Source organism: Dermacentor silvarum, chromosome 8 (genome assembly GCF_013339745.2).
Source record: "Dermacentor silvarum isolate Dsil-2018 chromosome 8, BIME_Dsil_1.4, whole genome shotgun sequence".
Taxonomy (NCBI): Eukaryota; Metazoa; Arthropoda; class Arachnida; order Ixodida; family Ixodidae; genus Dermacentor; species Dermacentor silvarum.
The window spans coordinates 18,939,715-18,959,179 of NC_051161.1; the positions used below are offsets into that span (position 1 = coordinate 18,939,715).

Here is a 19,465-nt window from a genome sequence, read left to right on the forward strand (position 1 = left end):
CACGGAGACGAAGCATGTCAGGTTCTTTGAGGCCATCACGAGGCCTTTGAGGTCTGTGTACTCGGGGGTATCAGGTGGTGCGAGATAAGTTGAACGGAGTTCTGTATAGAGAGCGTCTAATGTCGGGTAGTTAATCAGTTTTCGTAGAGCATATGGACGCTAGTTCGAGTGAACTGAGGGTCGAGGAGAGCCCTTAGAAGTCGCCAAGCGACCACTAAGTGGAGACAGTTGTTGAGCTGATCACACACGGTGTGCCATGGGGGAAGCGTGCGACAAGACACACGTTCGTGCTCAAAGAAATGTGCCCTAATCAGATTCTTTATCGGTGTACAGAACTATCAATTCGGGTTTTTAAAAGGACCTGAAATTGGGCTAGTCGGTCACGGATTCGAACGAAATACATTTCGAGTGCAAACATGGACGAACACACACGTAAGACATACGCATGGCTGTTATGTGTTTCTCCCGCTGTTACTCGTCCAAACTTGCGCTCAACATGCTTTCCTCTCACGATACATTGGGGTTGTGTGCAATTCCAGTCAGGATTAGTCCCACGTAGCGTCGCCACGCAATACTCATCATCAGCAAAATAAGCTGAAGGCGTATCTATGTAGGTGTCTTGATAGCATTGACTTGAACCAGACAGGGTCGAGTCTCTACACCCTTCGATCCCTAATGCAACGGATTTTTTTTAAAGAGTAGAGATAGATTTCTTATGAGGGAAAAGCTGAGAGGTCGGTCTGTACTACTATGTTCTAGCCTGCTACTCAGCGTGGGGAAAGGGAAAAGGGGAATAAAAAGAAAATTAGAAAGTGAAGATGATCTTTATGATATGAAAAGAAAATGCATGAATAAAAATAGCAAATAACCAGAAACACTTATTACAATCTTATATCCAGTTCGGCGTCTCTCCATAACCCCCAATAGCTATCATGGCCTGACACAGAGTATTTTGGCCATGGGCCTAAAAGCAGGCCTTCGGGAAGTGGCCCGTTATCGATTCTTGCCAAATATTCCTCCCATGGATTGTATATCTCGCAAGTGCAGCGGACACACTCAAATCACATGTTCTATAGTCTCCGGCATGGCGCAGTTCTGACAGTCCAGCCTGTCCGCATGGCCATTAAGATGACGATAGTGTTGTGTAAAGACCACTCAGTATGTCAGTCTGTGTAGAAAGCTTGCGTGGATTCTTTGGATGTTACACGGTATCGAAGCTTGGAATCTAGTGGGTGAAGGCAGCGATGACGGTGTTCTGTCCGAGACCAGTAAGTTGTGTTCGTGATGCGCAGGATATCGGTTAACATAGCGTTGACGTCGGTCCTTGTAAATCCTCCTGAAATGTAATCTGAATTGCGAAGAGCCAACTAATTTTTAGAAAATTACAGAATCACTTATATCGTACGGGGACGTATTGCAGATTTTTAAAGTCTCTTATTCCAATAACGTATATTGATAATGCTCATTGCATACCAGCGTACAGAGTCGTCCACTCCTATAAGGTCAACACCTGACTAGTATTAAACGCCCTACCTAAATTAGAAGTAAACGCCTGCATCTCTCTGACAGATACCTATCTTTTTTTTTTTCACAAGCAGAAGAAACGTTGGAGTGACTGACTATATGCTAATGAAATACTTCCCCTTAGAATGTTTCCCGAGAAGGTAAGCAGTCACAAAACGTTCGAAGCCAGAAATAGAGGAAGATGTTTAGAAAAATGCCGTGCACTGTGCATTGCATTGACCGCCTTTCTGGTGTAGCAAAACACTATAGTGCCAGTTTCTTCTCAAATTATCTTAGCGTGACACGATGGGATCGTCGCATGGCCTCTGGGATCAGGAGTACCGTTTTTGCTGCAGCTGTGCGCACCATGAATGGTGCTGACACTCCCTATTCAGTATTGAAGTGTTACGTTGTCACACAACAAATGCGACGCGTTTTTTGAAGTAGCAGGAGCTCATCTGAACGCACGGTGCCTCTGGAAAGCTCGTAGTAGTTAGAACGTCGCTGTAGGAACTAATAGGTTCTGGGTTTCAATGCTGCCTGGAAATGACGGTGCTTGCAGGCGTTTGTCGCGCTGGCGTCCATCGCAAGGTTGTTGCTCCTTATACTTACGCTGTACTTACACAAGCAGCGCCGTGACGTTTGGGAAGCCGCACAAGTAATGTGTGTGTGTACGGCTTATACCCTTTGACAAATGCTCGCAATTAGTTATAGTGTAAACGTTGTCAGGTGCCTTCATCGCGCTTTTGTGGACAGATTCTTTTTTTTTTATTATGGGGTTTTACGTGCCAAAACCACTATCTGATGATGAGGTACGTCGTAGTATGAGGCACACTCTGGAATAATTTGGACCACCTGGGGCTCTTTAACGTGCGCCCAAATCTAAGTACACGGGTGTTTTCGTACTCGTATTTCGCTCCCATCGAAATGCGGCCGCCGTGGCCAGGATTTGAACCCGCGACCTCGTGCTTAGCAGCCCAACACCATATTATTAAGCGACCACGGTGGGTGGACAGATTTTTTTGAGTGTCTCCTTCTAATATCGTCTTTTCTATCCTTTCCCTTTACTCCGGGGCAGTGTAGCCAACACCGAATAGCCAGTCTGGTTGCCCCTCTGCCTTTCATTTATTTCTCTGTCTAGTTATATAGCGTTATCATCAATACGTGATTAAACTATATAGCGGTATGCACGACTTTTGGCAAAAGGAGGAATACCATACCGTAAGCCCGATAAACAAACAAGAAATTTTCGAATAAGTGAAGAAAAAGAAAGGTTTGTAGCCGAGACCCGCTGTCAGTAGACACAATATCCCGACGTTCGCGCCGGGTTATACCTCACTTGTATTGCGCGGCTGCTATATTGCGCTTTGCTTCTGTTTCGCTACTGCTTTCGAGGAACACTGTTTATAGCGAACGATGACTCTAACATCCCGCTGTTCACTTTAGCTACAAAAATGCACAAATGAATCCGTCTTCGATCGAACGCTGCTCTAGAAGCTATTTATTTTTCCTCCCGAAGTTAATTCTCGAAGTGAGAACAGCTTTACGGCGTCGTAAACTGCGCTTCACGACGCTGTCCGTGTTTTTGGAACAGGGAAGCAATGAACAAGAAACGAAACAGATGTCCCCTTCTCCCCATCTCTCCCTTCTCCTCCCATGCCCTCTATTGCGATTCCAGGAGCACTTGTCCAGTGAATCGATATCAGATTGCGTTTGTCCGTCTGGTGCAGCCGTTGAATCATCGTTGAATCACCGTTGAATCATCTAAAAAAAAACCTGTCGATTATAAAGCGCTTTTTGTCAGCTCATGTGTTGGCTTCAGATGAACCAGGTTGCGTTGGCATGGAAAATACCATCGCCTTTTTGCTAGGCTCCGTGCGAAAGAGCGACGGACAGGCTCCTTTCCGTAAAATCAAGAAATCATTTCTTCAAAGCGCTTTAGTCTTCTCTTTGCCTCATGGAAGATGCATGCAGTCCCGTGACTGCATATCTTCGGCGTATTATTTGCAGTAAGGCATGTTGTTGGGCTAGTCGGTTAATAGATTCAGCAAAATATTATTCGCATGGAAGCCGAAATTTAATACACACGAAATACAGTTGATTTTCGCGTGAGGAGTACGAAAAAAAAACGATTACGATTTCGCTCATAATACGAAGTCATAGTCGCTTGCGTTCACATTTACCAGCGCCACACTCGCGCTCGATAATACTCGCATCCACCCCCACTCATGGGCGCTCACTCACATACATACTCCCGTCCGCACACATTTGCCGATCGCAGTATGGACATTTATAGGAATACAGCGCAGGGTGTACTGGCGTGGTAAAGATTCAAATGTGGATATGTGTTTATTTGGAGTTTCCGCCATATACGTCAACTAAAGCTCCCCGGCCCTCACTCCCGTTCATACTCACGCCCACTCAGAGTCTTCGTCCCTGTTTTTAGTTCGTACTCATGTTAAAGGGTACTCACTCCTGTTCATATACCTGTTAACTAAAGGTCATCGTCACTCACTCCCGTTCATACTCACGCGCACTCAGTCATCTTCACTGACTTTCGTTCGTACTTGTGTTAAAGGGCACACACTCCTGTTCAAACACCCGTCATCTCAAGTTCACCTGGCACTCACTTCCGTTCATACTCACGCCCACTCAGAGCATGGTCATTGACTTTTGTTCGTACTCGCGTTAAAAGGGCACTCACCCCTGTTCAGACTCCCATCAACTCAAGTTCACCGGCACTCACTCCCGTTCACATATGAACGCTGTGGCATGTTTCTACAAAGTCAAGCGCGTGCTGTCTTATGATTTAACGCGTTTTAATGCTGAATCAAAGTACCGGTTACTCTGCAAGGGCCTCCATGGTTGCTGAGGGGCACGTTCGTCTATGAAATCTGCAGCGCGTCTCTTGTCGTAATGCAGAAGCTATCGCTTACAAAGACGTCAACCCAAGGTTGGTACTGCCGTTATTTTTTGGTTGTGTAGAAGGGAAAGTTCATGTACTAATACAGCTCGAACTGTTTTCTCTCTAATGAACCCGACTGGGGTTTGTTATAAATAGTTTTTTTTGCTCTCTCTCTCTCTTCCTTTGAGGAAGTAGAGATGGGGTTAATTTTTAAGTCAGCGCAACAAAACGAACATTAAGTTATATAGGATCCCGGTGGAACGAACCAGAAACGTTCATTTGCGCTCAACGCTAACTGCACAAACTGTGGCGCATGTAATTGTGTTGCCAGTTTATGCCATGCTATGAAGAATCCATAATATGCGCACGTCTAGGTGTTTACTTGAGCGACTCCTATACTCGCTTGAAATAACGCTATCTTCGTAATCTGGACTAACAATTCAGACGAACGATGGGGCTGAAATTCACCTTCTACCGTTCCGCATTAGATTTCCTGCACGAAAGAAATCTTTTTGTGCACTCGTGAACGTCTCTTTGTACTATGCCTTAAGACAGGCCTCCGATAGATGAAAGCCGCTCTTACGTCGCATCTATTCGTCGAGATAAAAACAGAACGTCCTGGCACCTGTAATGAACAAAACGTTAAAGTGGCTGTGGGTGATAAAGATTATTTGACTCTTACTTACCTAAAGTCTCTGGTATGGTAATAGCTGCACTGAAGCATATGTTTTCACGTTTTTTGTTTTTTTTCGAAGATAACGAGATAACATTTAACGATGGGCATATATTACAAGCAGTGGGCGCGCTTCCATGAATTTTCATCGGTGCAGAGATGCGCTGAATGCTTCCTTGTTTGACTTTTTCAGCATATTGGTCATATACAATGACGCATTGCGTTAAAAGAAAAAATAAAGAAAGGGAAGCAAAGACGAACAATGCATCTTCAGAAAAACAATATAGACGCCGTTTGGAACTAGAGCCAATTTATTAATGAAAAGTCAGTTCTTACTCACTCTCGGCTGCACTGTGGTTTTCTACTATTGTATGGAGTGTTACCTCCGCGAATTAAAAAAAGAAGAGAACAGTAGCGACTCCCCACACACCTATTCATCCAGTGTTAGGCTGAAAGGTGTCACCAACTGTTGTGGAGGCGTCTAGCAGTGAATAAGTTAACAACAACTTGGGCGAGGTATGTTCTGTTTTTAAAGTAAAACAAATATAGAAAAAAACAAAAACAAATGAGACTAAAAGAAAGGTAAAAAAATGGCCGTCACAAGGGTAAAAATGTTGGCTTTTCTCAATGAGATTACAGTGCAAAACCAGCACAGCTGCATGATGAAACAGTTGAACACCAAGGTTGAACGCTGCAGGTGGTTATGAACGCCTGAAGCACAGGTGAGTCTGTAGGCAAGTCTCTGTATTGCACTGAATTGAGGTTACCAGTGATGGGTACAGGGTAGGGTTTCGGCTCTTTTCGCTGCATTTCACGCAGTCCCACAAAAGTTTCGTGCGTAGTCTGGATAACGGTCGGGTACGGTGGGCGTTGAGCTAACGTTCACGGGGGTGGGACATCCGAGGTCTCTGAGCGCCGCTTCAAGTTCGGCGTTGAATGGCGTAGCACGTGTCACGAAAACGATAAATTCGAATCCTGATGGGCGCGACTCGAGGAACGCTAGCCAGAGAACGCTGTAAAGTATAAAGCAACCGCACTTGCTTCTTTTCAAACAGATCTTAACTATACCATTAACGTGGCCACATCTATTGCGTGGACGTAAATGGATATGTGTGTCAGTGACGGTTCGGCATGTGCACTCAGTAATTCGAATTAGGCTTCAAATGAAACCTAAATGTTGCATTTATAAAAAAAATATTAAAAAGAAATGCGTGCACATGTCCCAACAAAGTGTTACGTTTCTGATATTACAGGGTTCCAGTTGGACAATATGTGCATGTGTCACGCACGTTTGCATAATGTAGTAAATCTATATTCGGTGACAGCCTAGGAATCTGTCCAGCTTAGAGAAATTGTGTAGATGCGCCAGCCAATTACGTTCGCTCATTTCAATGACGTCACAGCGGGGAGGTGAACTTCATTCGGTATTAGGATCTCTCTCGAGAACTAGGCTTCGACATCATGACTCTGGTGCTCTTTGAAATTTGTGAATGTGGCCTTTGAGCCAATAAAATCCATCAATCAAGTTAACTATGGCTTCGAAGCGCGTGTGCACACGGGTCAGGTGCCCTGCGGTTCTGTGGGCAAAGCTTGAGCACCAAATTTTTTAGACTGTCACTGAGTATTGATACCACGCTTGTTCGGAGCTGACGTCGCACTGGTAGTCTGATTGACAGCTCGGAGGAAATAGTTCGTAAACACAGCGGTATAGCGTCGGAAGCCACGTGAGCAACTCATATTTTCGCCTCTGTCTCCGGGCGCGGTGACACGACATCGCGTTCTTGATACAATACGTCGATGATACACTGTAAACAGCACACTGATGTCAAAGGGGAGGCGTCGAGTCACTTCCCATGTACTCTGTGCACTTCACTCACTAAGTCTTCCAGTTATACACTTTGCCGCACAGCGCACACTATTCGTCGAGGGGCCGAGGAATCGAAAACGATACGACGGGAGCGTAAGCCTTCTGGTCGTCTTGCAGATGACCTCAGTGAAAAGCTTGGGCTTTGCATTCATCGCGTGCGTTCACTGGATCCCGTGGAACGATCCTTTCTTCAACTGGAGAGCACACCAAAAACAAAAACCTCTAAACATTGTATTGGAGCCACGTAGTGTCCTGAGTGAAGAACTGCTTCCTTTGACTAACGAAGGCCTTCGATGCGGCTCATCATCCCCGGTGATGGCTTCACGCTGTACCTGTAATCAAGCAATGCGCCAAGATTAATTATCCCAGCCTTCACTGTGTGTGTGTGTAACAAATTGTAAAGGAAAGAACGAGAGACAGGGGAGTAGACACCACACGCTTGTTTATATAGCGTAGCAATTGTAACAACGCACTGCCTAGGTTTTGTGTTCTCCCGGAATTGTTGTATGAGAAGAGGTACCTAGGATTGACTTATATGTCAGGATCCTTAATAACGTGCATTCATATATCTTCTTGCTTAAAGCGAAAAAAAAAAGCGAGAACCAAGACGCAGGACCAGAAGGAACGCGCAAGCACGCGCGCACGCACGCGCGCACGCACGCGCGCACGCACGCACGCACGCACGCACGCACACACGCACGCACACACGCACGCACACGTACGCGCACAGGCACACGCACACGCACAGTCACCGGACTTACAATTCACAAACTTACAAACTCGTCATATCTTCTTGCGTGCGCTTCGTTCGTTCTCAATTTTTTTACATTGCGGTCCCTTCGAGGTGAGCTGTAGGGAATAGGTTAAGTATGAAAGGGAGGCTAAAAGTGATGAAAGGCAGGAATATGTCGGGCAAGTTGGTTAAACTTCAATGAGAAAAAAAGAAAACTGTGCAAAAAAAAAGACAGTTTCTCACTAGTAGCGCGAAGACTGGGCAAACAGCGAAGCTGGCGGCCCCACCTAGCTTCGTCGGGAAACGCTTCTCGTAGGATCCGCACCGCAGTCTCTCGCTTTTCGCAGTCGCGCACAGAGCTAACCGTAAACAAGTTCGTGTGTCGAACCACAGTCTATCGCACACTCAGCAACTGTGTCCAAACTCACTGTTCAGAAACTCGCGGGCAAACCGTCTGACGACGCCTCCCGTGGTTCTCCGCACTTGCCGCTGGGAATTATCCAGGACTCGCAGGCCCGGGTCGTTTTGGCGACGCTTCTGGTTGCTCAAACGGGTTTGCTTCCCATTGCGGGCCCGAAACTCTGGATCTTCTGCCATTCGCTGTCGTTTAGTCGCCGCTTCGCCGGCGCGATACTCTGGATCGGTCCGAAGTCGTCTCATCCGCTCTCGAGTAGCGGCGCGCCCTCTTTCGCGCCGCGCTTCCTCTTCCTCGGGTGTGACGATCTTCTTCAGTGACCCCATTTCCCCCCGCAGCGATGTCGACGCGGCGGCGACGCGGAGCTATGTATACCCCGCGGGACCTTGACGTCACGGCAGCGACCAATCCGCACCGCGTGGTGATGTCATGACTAGGCAGAGCTAAGGCGAAGCGATGCGGCGTGCGCGATGACGTCATGGCTTGGCTCCCGCAGCTGGTGCGAGGCTCGGTGCAGCTGGTGCGAGGCGTTGCTAGGCGACGCATGTGGCGCAATCACTCGGCGAGGTTTTTCGGCATACGCCTAACGGCGCAACCACCGGCTTAAACAGCTTCGATGTTAAAAGACGAAAACAGAGAGCTAGCAAAGCACACAGTACAGGCGTTGAACTTTCTTTGGATACCTTGACATCATTATCAACCGCTGATCTTGTTCCATGTTCGTGTGGTACAAATGTTCGGTGCTGTGTGAGTGAATGTTCTGTTTGTTGCGCTGGCTAAAATAAGTTGCAGAAAATTGGTAAAATGCGAGTAAATTGCGCGGACACGCCGTATTGTACCCTACCTTAATTTAGTTCTTATGCGTATGGGTAAGCGGACTAAAGCTTTAGCGGCGCCCAACGACCCAACGCCAACATTTACGCTTCATTTTGGGAATTCCGTGAACAGGCAAGTTTACGCGTACTTCTGGAACAATCGTATTCCATCTCGCCTACTACATGCAGTGGAGCGAAGTCTAGAGCTCGTGAGCTATGGAAAATAGTTTAACGATAAAGGGATTACTGAGAAGCACTTTAATGGTAATAAAGAAAAGGACCCTGATGCAATGAATAATGCGTACTGCATCGTTAGAACTTCAGAGGTCTCAATGAAGAGTGTCATCGAATAAATTCTTACATTGGATCAGCGGATTACTGTTTAAAGCACGCGGGTAATACTTGAAATAAACGCGTGCCAGTAGTGAGATGCGCTGTTCTCAGGATCCCTTTAACGGAAGGCGAAGGACCCTAGTGCAGCGTCTTTAGTCTGTTGTCCACTGGTTCATTCACTCTTGCCCTGTTCTAGAAAGTGCTGTTATTGTTATTATTATTATTATTATTATTATTATTATTATTATTATTATTATTATTATTATTGTTGTTGTTGTTGTTGTTGTTGTTGTTGTTGTTGTTGTTGTTGTTGTTGTTGTTGTTGTTGTTGTTGTTGTTGTTGTTGTTGTTGTCGTTTGTTTGTTTGTTTGTTTTGAAAACCTATACACACTTGAGAGAAAGGGAGAGTGGAGGAGCAAGTTGGCAACGGCCAAAGGAAGGGGCACAACGCCTGCCTACTCTTCAGAAAGGAGACAGAAACTTAGAAATGGAAGAAGGGAAGGAAATGGGAACGTCGTTAGCACGAATAAAGAGCTTTTAGTAGGTACTAGTTGGCCCAAGTTAGCACTCTATCGGCAATGCGCAGGCACGCACGCGCCCATTCAAATAAACATAGCAACGCGAGCATAAATGCGCAAAAGGAGCCTTACCCCGTGAAATAAACTGGTTCGTTGTTCATGAGAACGTTCGCGGATCATGCACTTCCTACGTCTTCGTCGGGGTTTTCTTTGGAACAACAGGCATCTTATCCGCTCCAATACATCGCGCTGGCACTGTACCTAAAAAAATAAAAAAAGGAGTAATACAGAGTTGTCACCATCTAATTTTTGGTGCTCAAACATGTCGGAAGGTATGAGCTATTGGACAGCAAGAGATAACGATTTTCTAAATGTTTGAAATTTCCGTACAGTGTTACCAACGCGTTTCACGTTAAAGCTGCTGCTCGAGCTTATCTCGAACCGGGAGCGTGTCGTTTATCACTGCTTACCTTGCTCATGTTGCGCAGTGTACTTGATTTTCACGCATCATGCCACGGAAAAAAAATGAAAGGTGGTTGAAAGAAGTTGGATGCTTGCGTCTGAATGCACGGGTGCGGATTTCCAGCTTGAGTATATTTCCAGGGACATCGTAAACTTTCGTGGTCTTATTTTGTGGCTCGTTGTTTCAAAGGTGGCCACATAATTAGTGTTTCTTACGCCTTTTGGCCAAAAAAGATGTGCACAGTATATCTTGCATAAAAAAAAAAGAAAAAAAAAAGCATACACGGAATGCCCAACTAGGATGAAGAAACTACTTCTTCGTTTTATAAATTTTCTTGATAATGCCAGTGGTGTGCACCAGACAGACATAGTATATCAATGAAGGTCCACGACACTGACCTTCATATCTAACCTAATCTGCGATGAATACCTTAACGATAACTCGTTCATTACCTGTAGGATATAGGCCGTGCTGTACGTCGTTGGCACTATATACTGGCTTGCGAAATTTCACCTCGCGGAGAAGTAGCTAGTGTTGCCAGCTCGTAAAATGTTAATGACTTGGATTTCAAAGCAACATGAGATCTACACAGGGTGCGTTGAATATGAATTACGACGTGCGAAGCATTGGTCAGCGACGCTCACATTATATATACAACTTGGAGTCCTGAAGGTCGAGGTCCTTGTCTGTACTCCAGGCGCGCCGAAAGTGACCGGAAGGCATCTCCAGGTCTGCAGAAACAAGGACAGCATATGGAAACTCTCGCGATGCAAAAAAAAAAGAACAAAACGAAAAAAAAGAGCTGAGCATTGAAATTGAATGCCGAGCTCATATAGCGACAGCAACGCGCTTGTCAGCGAAGCGTAACTCGTGGCTGTAGCTGCCATTTAGCAAGAGAAACACAGAACACCAAATAACTGGAAGTCCTATAAGGATCGTCATTTCTTCTTAACCAACGCGAAGTGGGGATTTCGCGAGCATCTAATGGTTTGTAAAGAGAAGCTGATATCCTCTGGTAGGCTCTCCGTCGTGATTATCACAGCACTGCTTATTTGTATTCCCCCGGACGCATATAGAGACTTGTACAACTTCTCTACGGTATCAGAAAGTGAAATTCTTGATAAATAAGTGGTGATTAATTGAACTTTGCTGATGGCGCAACAAAACTAAGAGGAAAGAAGAAGGGACAGAAAGAGCGCCAGTACCACATTTCAAGCACCAACCAACTAGCCCAATATCGCATTCTGCTGGTGATTAATTGTTTATCTGTTCTCTAGTTATTACTCTCCCAATCACTCGACAAAAGCTTTGCGTGTCTTTCAAGCCCGGGTGCTCATTTTTGTTTGTTTGCGAATGTTGCGTGAGGCGCGTCCGCTATTTCACGGCTGCCAGTTTTCGCACTCTGTCACTGGTCTATCGCACAAAACACTATGGCGGCCACGCTGTCCAAAGCAATCGCGCACGTGCCCGAAATAGGCACCACGTTTTGTTCGCCGCCGTTGGCTCACTCGCGTGGCTGTGTCCTTGCGGAAGACGAAAAAATGCTACAGGAATTATGAGAATTGTCTACTAATTCGTACGCATTCTTTGGCTCGGTTGCTACTGCGCTTTTGCTTAGTTATTTAGCTAGATTATGCATGCCTACCCATCAAATCAAATCAAACAATCAAACAAACATTCATTTATTTATTTATTTTTCAAAGTACGATTACAACAAGAAGTATATGTTACCAATCATCTACTATTACACCATTATAACGATTACATCTGTTAACTTGACCAATTATGCATTTATTTTGCAGATGTAAGGCGTCACGGGACGGACATATTTTTCTGGGTACCCACCAAAGATTGCTAACGCATTAAAAAAACTATACACGGAAGTGTGCATTCTATAGGGTCGATGGCACAAGACTGCGTTGTGGACATTCTATGGGCATTGCAGAAGAACGTATATGAACGAGCTGCAAACTTTGGGGGTAAAAGGTACAAGTATGTTAATCTATGCTTCATACATCATATAAAAACGCCTATATAATAGTTATTTTTGTGACGGTAGACCCATGGAGTGCACGAACTGTAAATCTGCGCCGCGGTGTTCGCCGCCGCCGATGTGCTCGCATAGGTCGCCTCGATGGAAGACAGGAGGACCGGGAAAAAGAAATTTACTGACAGCCAGAGTGCCCAATTATATAGTGGATTTTCGTATAACCGGTATCGAAAAGCGTATGAAGACTTTATATAGACTTCATACATAGCCATAGGGCAAGTCTGTTATACAGCTGTTCTGTAGACTTCGACACAAGGAGCACGGAAACCTTAAACGTATTTGCATGCACGTCGCACTGCTTTGTGCATACACCTCCTCTCACCATTCTTCCCTGGACGAGCATCAAATGTCACCTTCGTCACTCAGGCATCGCCTGCGTTGACGTCTCTCGAGTCCATCCGCCTAAATTAGCGTTTGCGTTTCGGCCTAGATTGTGAACGTTGCAGTGCATAAGTTAAATAATGCGCGCAGTCTAAGGTTTACGGCTTGTGTGGTGCATAAACATTAACATTGCATGAAGATACGCCTTGCATAAGAAACAATCGCAATTGTACGCATTGCTTTTAATTATACAGCAGTTAAGCGTTTCGCTAAAGCTACGCTTCGCGTAGATTCCAGTATGTGCGTTAAATCTGCGTTTTTCTGTGTGTTTTTTTGTGTGTATGAATGCTTGCTCCTCAGTGCACGTACCGTAGATCTGTGCAGTGCAGTTTGCGGCTGCGAGCGTGCTCGCGTAGGCCGCCTCGGTGGAAGACGGGAAGGCCAGGGACGGCGTGGGCGAGTAGGTGTTCGCGGCGGGCCGGCCGAAGCAGCCGGCCTCGTACTGCTGCTGCTGCTGCTGCTGTTGTTGTTGCTGGCGGACGGCCTTCGCTGCGCGAGCATGCCGTGCTGTGCTCCCAGAGGCCACTCCTCCGTTTAGGCTCTGCGAGACGGTCGCGTACTTTGCGCTCTTTGCACTGGATGGGTCCTCGTAGTCGTCCTCCAGCCGGTACTCTGCGCGTGGATGAGAAAGAGAACGAGGAAAAGTCTAAACTCGGGAGGAGAGACAGAAAGCGATTGAAAGGCAGAGAGAGAGAGGGAGAAGGAGAGGAAAGACAGGGGGGTCAAGCAGACGAGCGTCCGGTTGCTACCCTACACGGGGGGTAAGGGAAAGGGGAAATAGAAAGAGGAAAAGAGGGAGACTGTGAGCACTGAGTGCACGCGGGTTGATGCACAAGGACACTATTAGCGCTCTCTTAAATCGGTGCACTTCAAGTAGTGCACTAGTGCACGATTTGCTTTTTGTGCCATTGACGGGTGTAGCCACGGTCCGAGTATCTTTGACTCGGAGAACGGTCTCGAGTCCAGTCGGTTTGAAGTTGTCCCGAGAGAGATGCGAAAGACAGAAATAAACGGAAACGCAGGGAGGTTAATCGGGAGGGGTAGCCGCTTTCCTGCTTTGTGTTGAGGAGGTGAAAAGGTGGACGATGAAAGGCAGAATTTGTTGGGGTAATGAAGGTAAGAAAATACAGAAGAAACGATGCCTGTACCTACGAAGTAAAAAAAAAAAATGTGATGTGATGGCCAAGTAGTGCGTTTGCTGCGCCAAGTCCGCCCCATCGTCAAAAACTAGCGTATGAGCCACAGTGCTTATATATGAATACTGTAGCCGCGGCACACAGAAGAAAAGTGGAATTCTACGCTGGAATGATGAGCGGTGACGCAGCCAGCTGTGGAAGAAGCCGACGACGACGAACGCGGGAGCAGTGGAACGAGCGCGTGCCAAGCACAAGCACGAGCGCAACCCGAGGGGCGCCAATTGACGAGCTAGCTGCGGAAAAAGACGACACACGAGCCAATTCTGATGTTGATAGTTTTCTGTACTCGGGAGATTTCGCCTAGACATATACGTCAATAAACTTTATATAAACTTTCTATTCTATTCTATTCTATATAAAGCTTCGCTTTAAAAACAAATTCGAAGGCCTTCCACTACTGTGAAGATGGAAGCCAGCGAAGCTGTGACCATGGTGGGTCTGCTGTGGTGAATATTGCTGTAGTGAATTTATATATTATCATTATTGATTATATTGAGCGCTTTCGGTATGTTCGTCAAAGAGCAAGGACACCGGCGTCTTGCTTTCGCCTGGTGTGATGGCCAAGTAGTGCGTTTGCTGTGCCAAGTCCTCCCCATCGTCAAAGACTAGCGCATGAGCCACAGTGTTCATAGCCGCGGCACACTGCACGGCAGCGTCAGGATACTGCGATATCTCTCCCACTCCTGCTCTCGGAGGCTCATACCCACATATCCAACGCGGGTATGAGCCACACGTGATTTCTTTCTTACCTTCCTTGTTTTCCTCTTTCTTTATTCCTTCCGCCACACGTGATTTTATTATGTTAATTGTTACGTAACTGACGAGCATGCGATGTTATTGATGTCATGACCTATAAGTCATGTTAGTCATCCGTTTTGACACCTGTGCTAAGGCACAACTGGCGGGAAACCGCCCAGCACATGGAGCCGAAGTGCTGATGATGATAGTTTTTTTCTACACGCGGACACGATTCTGGGGGAACTAGCTCTTAACAGCTTCGCTGTAAAAGAATGTGCAAACATGTAGCCTGCGTAATAGCTTTAATTGAAAAAATATATATATATTTACTTGTGTAAACTGCGAACAAAGACGAAAACTAAAGAGCAAGAGCTTTGTAAAGTAACACAAGGATGGAAAGCACAGACTTATCTTCACTTGGCCACATCGTAACTTTTGAATTGCAACTTGGAGTTATGCGATTGTTATTCAGGACGAACATGAAATATTGAGGAGATGGGAAGACGACCTAGACGAAATGAGAAGAAAAGTTTGTGCCGAGACCGGCACGCGGTTGTCTATAGCGAAAACCCGCGTGAAGCCTCTTAAAGGAGCTCCGCAACACTTTGTGAACAAACTAGATTTACCCGCCCAGGCGCTGTATGATTCCGTCATGTACCTTTGCGGCAAACCTTGCTCGTATGCTTATAGCCTACCGGAACGCTCTTCGTCCAACTGAAATCGCTATAATGCTGACAAAGCCGCCATTGCCTTAGCTCGAGTCTTACGCCAGAGTGCCGTTTTGCTTCAAGCACTTCTGAATTTGATGAGCGCTCTTTATTAGCATTCATTGCATTGCATTCATTAGCATATTTTGAGAGGTACGATGAAAAGAAACCGTGACAGTCCGAGACAAACTTCCGCTCGCTTTTATGAAATATATATATATATATATATATATATATATATATATATATATATATATATATTGTTAGTCATACTGCGTTAAGGCTAACCTAGACAAATGGTTCACAGGAAACGGAGACTTGAAGGGATGAACAATGACCGAACGAGGAAGGTCTCTACCATTTGCCAGTGCTTGATTGTCTTCTTCAGGGGAGTGACGAAGATAATTCCCATTATCGGAGCGTTGGATAATGGTTGAAGCTTCCATTCTTCACCGATTGTTAACCACTGTTAACCACCGTTAACGCGTTGTTGATCACTTCGTCACCATCTTACCGTGATCCCTTTGTCTAGCAGGTTACGTTTTACCATGTACCGTTCGCCACATGGAACAGTAGATCATGAACGCTGTCATGTTTCAATATAAAATCAGAAATCCATGTTCAGTAGTAGCAGAAATTCATGTGCAGTAGTAGACCGTGTGACCTACTATCACAGATCTGCAGGCCAGCGCCTGTCCAGCCAATCTTGGCTTTTCAGCCAGTTACGTTTCGTGGGAAGACAATTATACATGTTTACTAAAAAGACCTGAATGAAATTTTTATTTCGGTGAAATTTGCTGCTCGCTGAAGGCTAGACATACGAATGCTCCGTGACATCGGACGGCTTCAGGAGGCTATTATAACGCAATCGTGAAATTTACAGCGCGGAGCAACACACAGGCCAAGAAGAGACGATGTGACCGCAGCTTATGGCGTAAAATTTACTAACGCTAAGCATCAATGAGACCATTACCATAAATGACTTTTTACAGACCCAGAAACATTGGCCTGGTTTTATCAATGCTAAAAAAAACGGCCACTAGAGCGAGGCAGCCGTCCTTAATAACGAGAAAAAATAATGAAAAGTCAATCAAGCACCGTCAATGCACATAAGAGCAAAACTGTTCATTTATGCCATTGGTATACGCGGCATTAAAACTAAAGGGCATTTCTTGCTTCTAAACAAATACTAAACCTCACATCAACATTTCACAAGACATACAGGGTTAGGACTTTTCACTGTACGTCTGATATTTTTTGAAACACAAAACGCTAAAAAAAATTGTCGCTCACTCTCGTATACCTGAACGACTAACTAAACGCGATACCAAAGTTCCCCGTATAACATACACGCATTATTCGCTAACGTAAATGCGAGTCGCAGGTCAGCATTCAGCGTGCGTTACGGAGGCAAGCGGAACGAACACGTATTGCGAGTTTCCCCGTAACCTGATCCTACGCAACGGAAAGACTCCGCGAAGCTCGGGAACGTGGCCACGAACAGTTTCATCTCGGTTGCGAACACCGAGTAAGCTTTCGCTGGCTTGCATCGGTGGTACTGCGCGTAGGCCGTGAAGAAAACTTGACCGCGGGTCAAGCTCCAGGAGCCGTCTATGGGTTCGACCAAGCCGGGGCCTCGCGCTATCCGGACGCAGGTGTCGATGGCGAGCCAGAGACTGGTGCCGAACAGCGGCACCAGTCTGTTGCTGCCGTACTTGACGCAGGAACGATAGGCTTTAATGGAAACCTTGATGGCGTTGTCCCACTCGCCGTCCAGCACCATGTCCCAGACAGCTTGCGCCAAGGCGATGCCTACCGTCGACATGGTCACCAAGGGGTCCGCCGCGCTCTCCAGCGGCGCCATTGTGTAGACAGCCACCGGAACCGTCAGTGTCTTCTCGTCGAACGAGACGTTGTGTCTCTCGACGCGCTCGATGATCTCCGGACTGAGGTCGAACTTGTTGGCGAGGTGTCGGCGGAGACGGGACGCATACTCGCTTGCGCTGAGGTAGTCTTGCGCGAAGTCACCGTTGCCGAGCGCGGGTAGCCCGACATCATTAGGGACGACGTCGGAAGGCAACAGCAGGTGGACGCCACTTAGCGTTCGGTTAATTTTCTCGACGTCCGAGCTATCCATGTCGTTCTGTAGCCTCTGGATGACGGCGCCCACGATGCTGGCGTACGCGGCGCGTATGGCAGTGTCTTGCGGCTGCGTCGGATAGTACTCGATTTTGTCCAAAATCCACAGAGGTCGCATTGCCCTAGCCCGTGCTTCGCAAAACGCGGCCGATTTATGGCCGCTGCTTCCTACGGGACTGATCTTCTGGGCCAAGGACGTCGAAGCAGCGACGAGTATCAGTGCCATACTGCGTTGGCGGTTCTCCGGCTTCAGCAAGTCGGCAGTGAGTCTCTCCAGAAAGCTGAGCGGGGCGCTGACCACCCTCGATATCCGGTCATATATGGTATAGTTGCTCAGAAACTTTTTCCACTCAGAGGCATTGACTCTACCTTCCGTAATCTTTGTCAGGGAGTCGATGGTGGTGTTCTCGGTGCCCAGGTTTTGTCGGGACTCCTCTAAGCGACCGAAGTAGTCGCTCACCTCTCCGACCGAGATGTTGACTCTGAGCGTCTTCCTGATAACTTCGAGGGCGTCGCCTCTCAGCTTCGAGAACTGCCCCTCCGTGTCCGACCCGCTCAGTCTCTTGAACGACGGCACCGCGATGTTCAAGACGGTAAACGGGCTGGCGCCGTCATCCTGCAGCACGTTAAACTCGAGCACCGAGGAAAGATTGTACCGCAGGGAGAGCTCGAGCATCAAGCGGATGATATTGGTCGCTCCCGCTGAATCTGAGTCCAAGTTGAGCTGGTACACAATGGCCTGGGTAGAGTTCGTTCCGTGTAGCGTCGAGTGAGAAACCCATTGCAGGCAGCGCTTGTGGAAATGGGATACGGCTCTGCCGGCCTCCGTGATGGGATAGCCGTACATGGGGTGCGTGCCTACGTTGGCGACCCAGGCGTAGGTGTTGCCGTGGTCGCCCAGGTAGCTGTAGCAGGCGTACTCGAAGAAGCGTTCGCACGCGTCCATCGTCAAGTTGCCGAGGCTGGCGAGGCGACCGAGGAACTGCGGGCAGCAGAAGAGGCGCTTGCTCGACGAACGATGCACCCCGCTCACGAAGTAGAGAAGCACGGCCACGGCGGCCACACCGGCAACCACAACGCCGGCGACGCAACCCACGACGGACGACGACCGCGAATGCAAGGTTCGGAAGGTTGACCGGCTCCTTGCATCCGGTTCCTCGGCCATGAGATGACGCGGCCGATATTCTGTCGGTTGCTTTCTTGCTGCAGTTGCGATGCTTGCTTGCTTGCTCTGTGCTCTTCTTCTTCTGCTTCTTCGTAGCGCCGAATTCGCGTGCCCGCGCGGTAAGCGTGAGCGCGCATGTCTGAAAACATCTTCATTTTAAGCCTACTGCAGGACGAACACCTCCCCCAGCGACCTCTAGTATCTCTGTTTTCAATCAGTAGGCGTACAGATTTCATAATCTCATCATCCCATACATTACCTTGTCTGCCTCATCTGCGCTTGTTTTTCGCTGGTACCCATTCTTTTTCTCAAACAGACCACCAGTTATCATTTACCACACACTATACTCGATAGTTTTTGTGCTGAGCGTTACCAGGAACGTTACCAGGATATGTTCACTGTGGCGGGCGATCAGAATTCAGAGCTTCTTAACACAGAACAGGTAAATCACCCGCATAATGTGACTGAAATACAACTTACTTCGAGATCAGGAAGAAAGTAGTTATGGAGTTGTAGGCTAGTACGGTCATGATATATTTCACCCGCTAAGCTGAATATGCGCTCCGTTCTGCAAAACTTATCATTATTCTGAAAGGAACATTTGAAAGCTTGCTTCCAGACCGTTTCGCCTAAACCTTGACTTGCTCTATACGCTTGGCATCCATTTGGATGTCGCCCATAAAAGAACTGCAGTAAAGCTTAGTGCTGGCGTTCTTTTCTTTCTTTCTTTTTTTGAATACGAGAAAATTTGAGCCGCATCGTATGTGATAGATAGCGCCATTTTGTCATTTCAGACTGAATATTCGTTGGCCAGAAATTAATGGCGAGAGACAGTACTAATGCTGAATTTCATAATTTGTAAAG

The 19,465-nt window shown here is 46.9% G+C and overlaps 1 protein-coding gene across 1 annotated transcript in view; it reads right to left on the minus strand.

The window, feature by feature from the left end:
- Positions 1-5,194: 5,194 nt before the first annotated feature.
- LOC119460742 (lens fiber major intrinsic protein-like) overlaps positions 5,195-19,465 on the minus strand; it is a 58,450-nt gene continuing 44,179 nt past the window's right edge. The window contains exons 6-9 of the mRNA XM_037721815.2: positions 12,966-13,268; positions 10,870-10,956; positions 9,895-10,023; positions 5,195-7,280 (exon numbers count right to left, since the gene is read on the minus strand). Coding sequence (XP_037577743.1) covers positions 10,871-10,956; positions 12,966-13,268 — 389 coding nt within the window. The 3' untranslated portion in view covers positions 5,195-7,280; positions 9,895-10,023; position 10,870. The remainder of the gene's footprint in view (positions 7,281-9,894; positions 10,024-10,869; positions 10,957-12,965; positions 13,269-19,465) is intronic.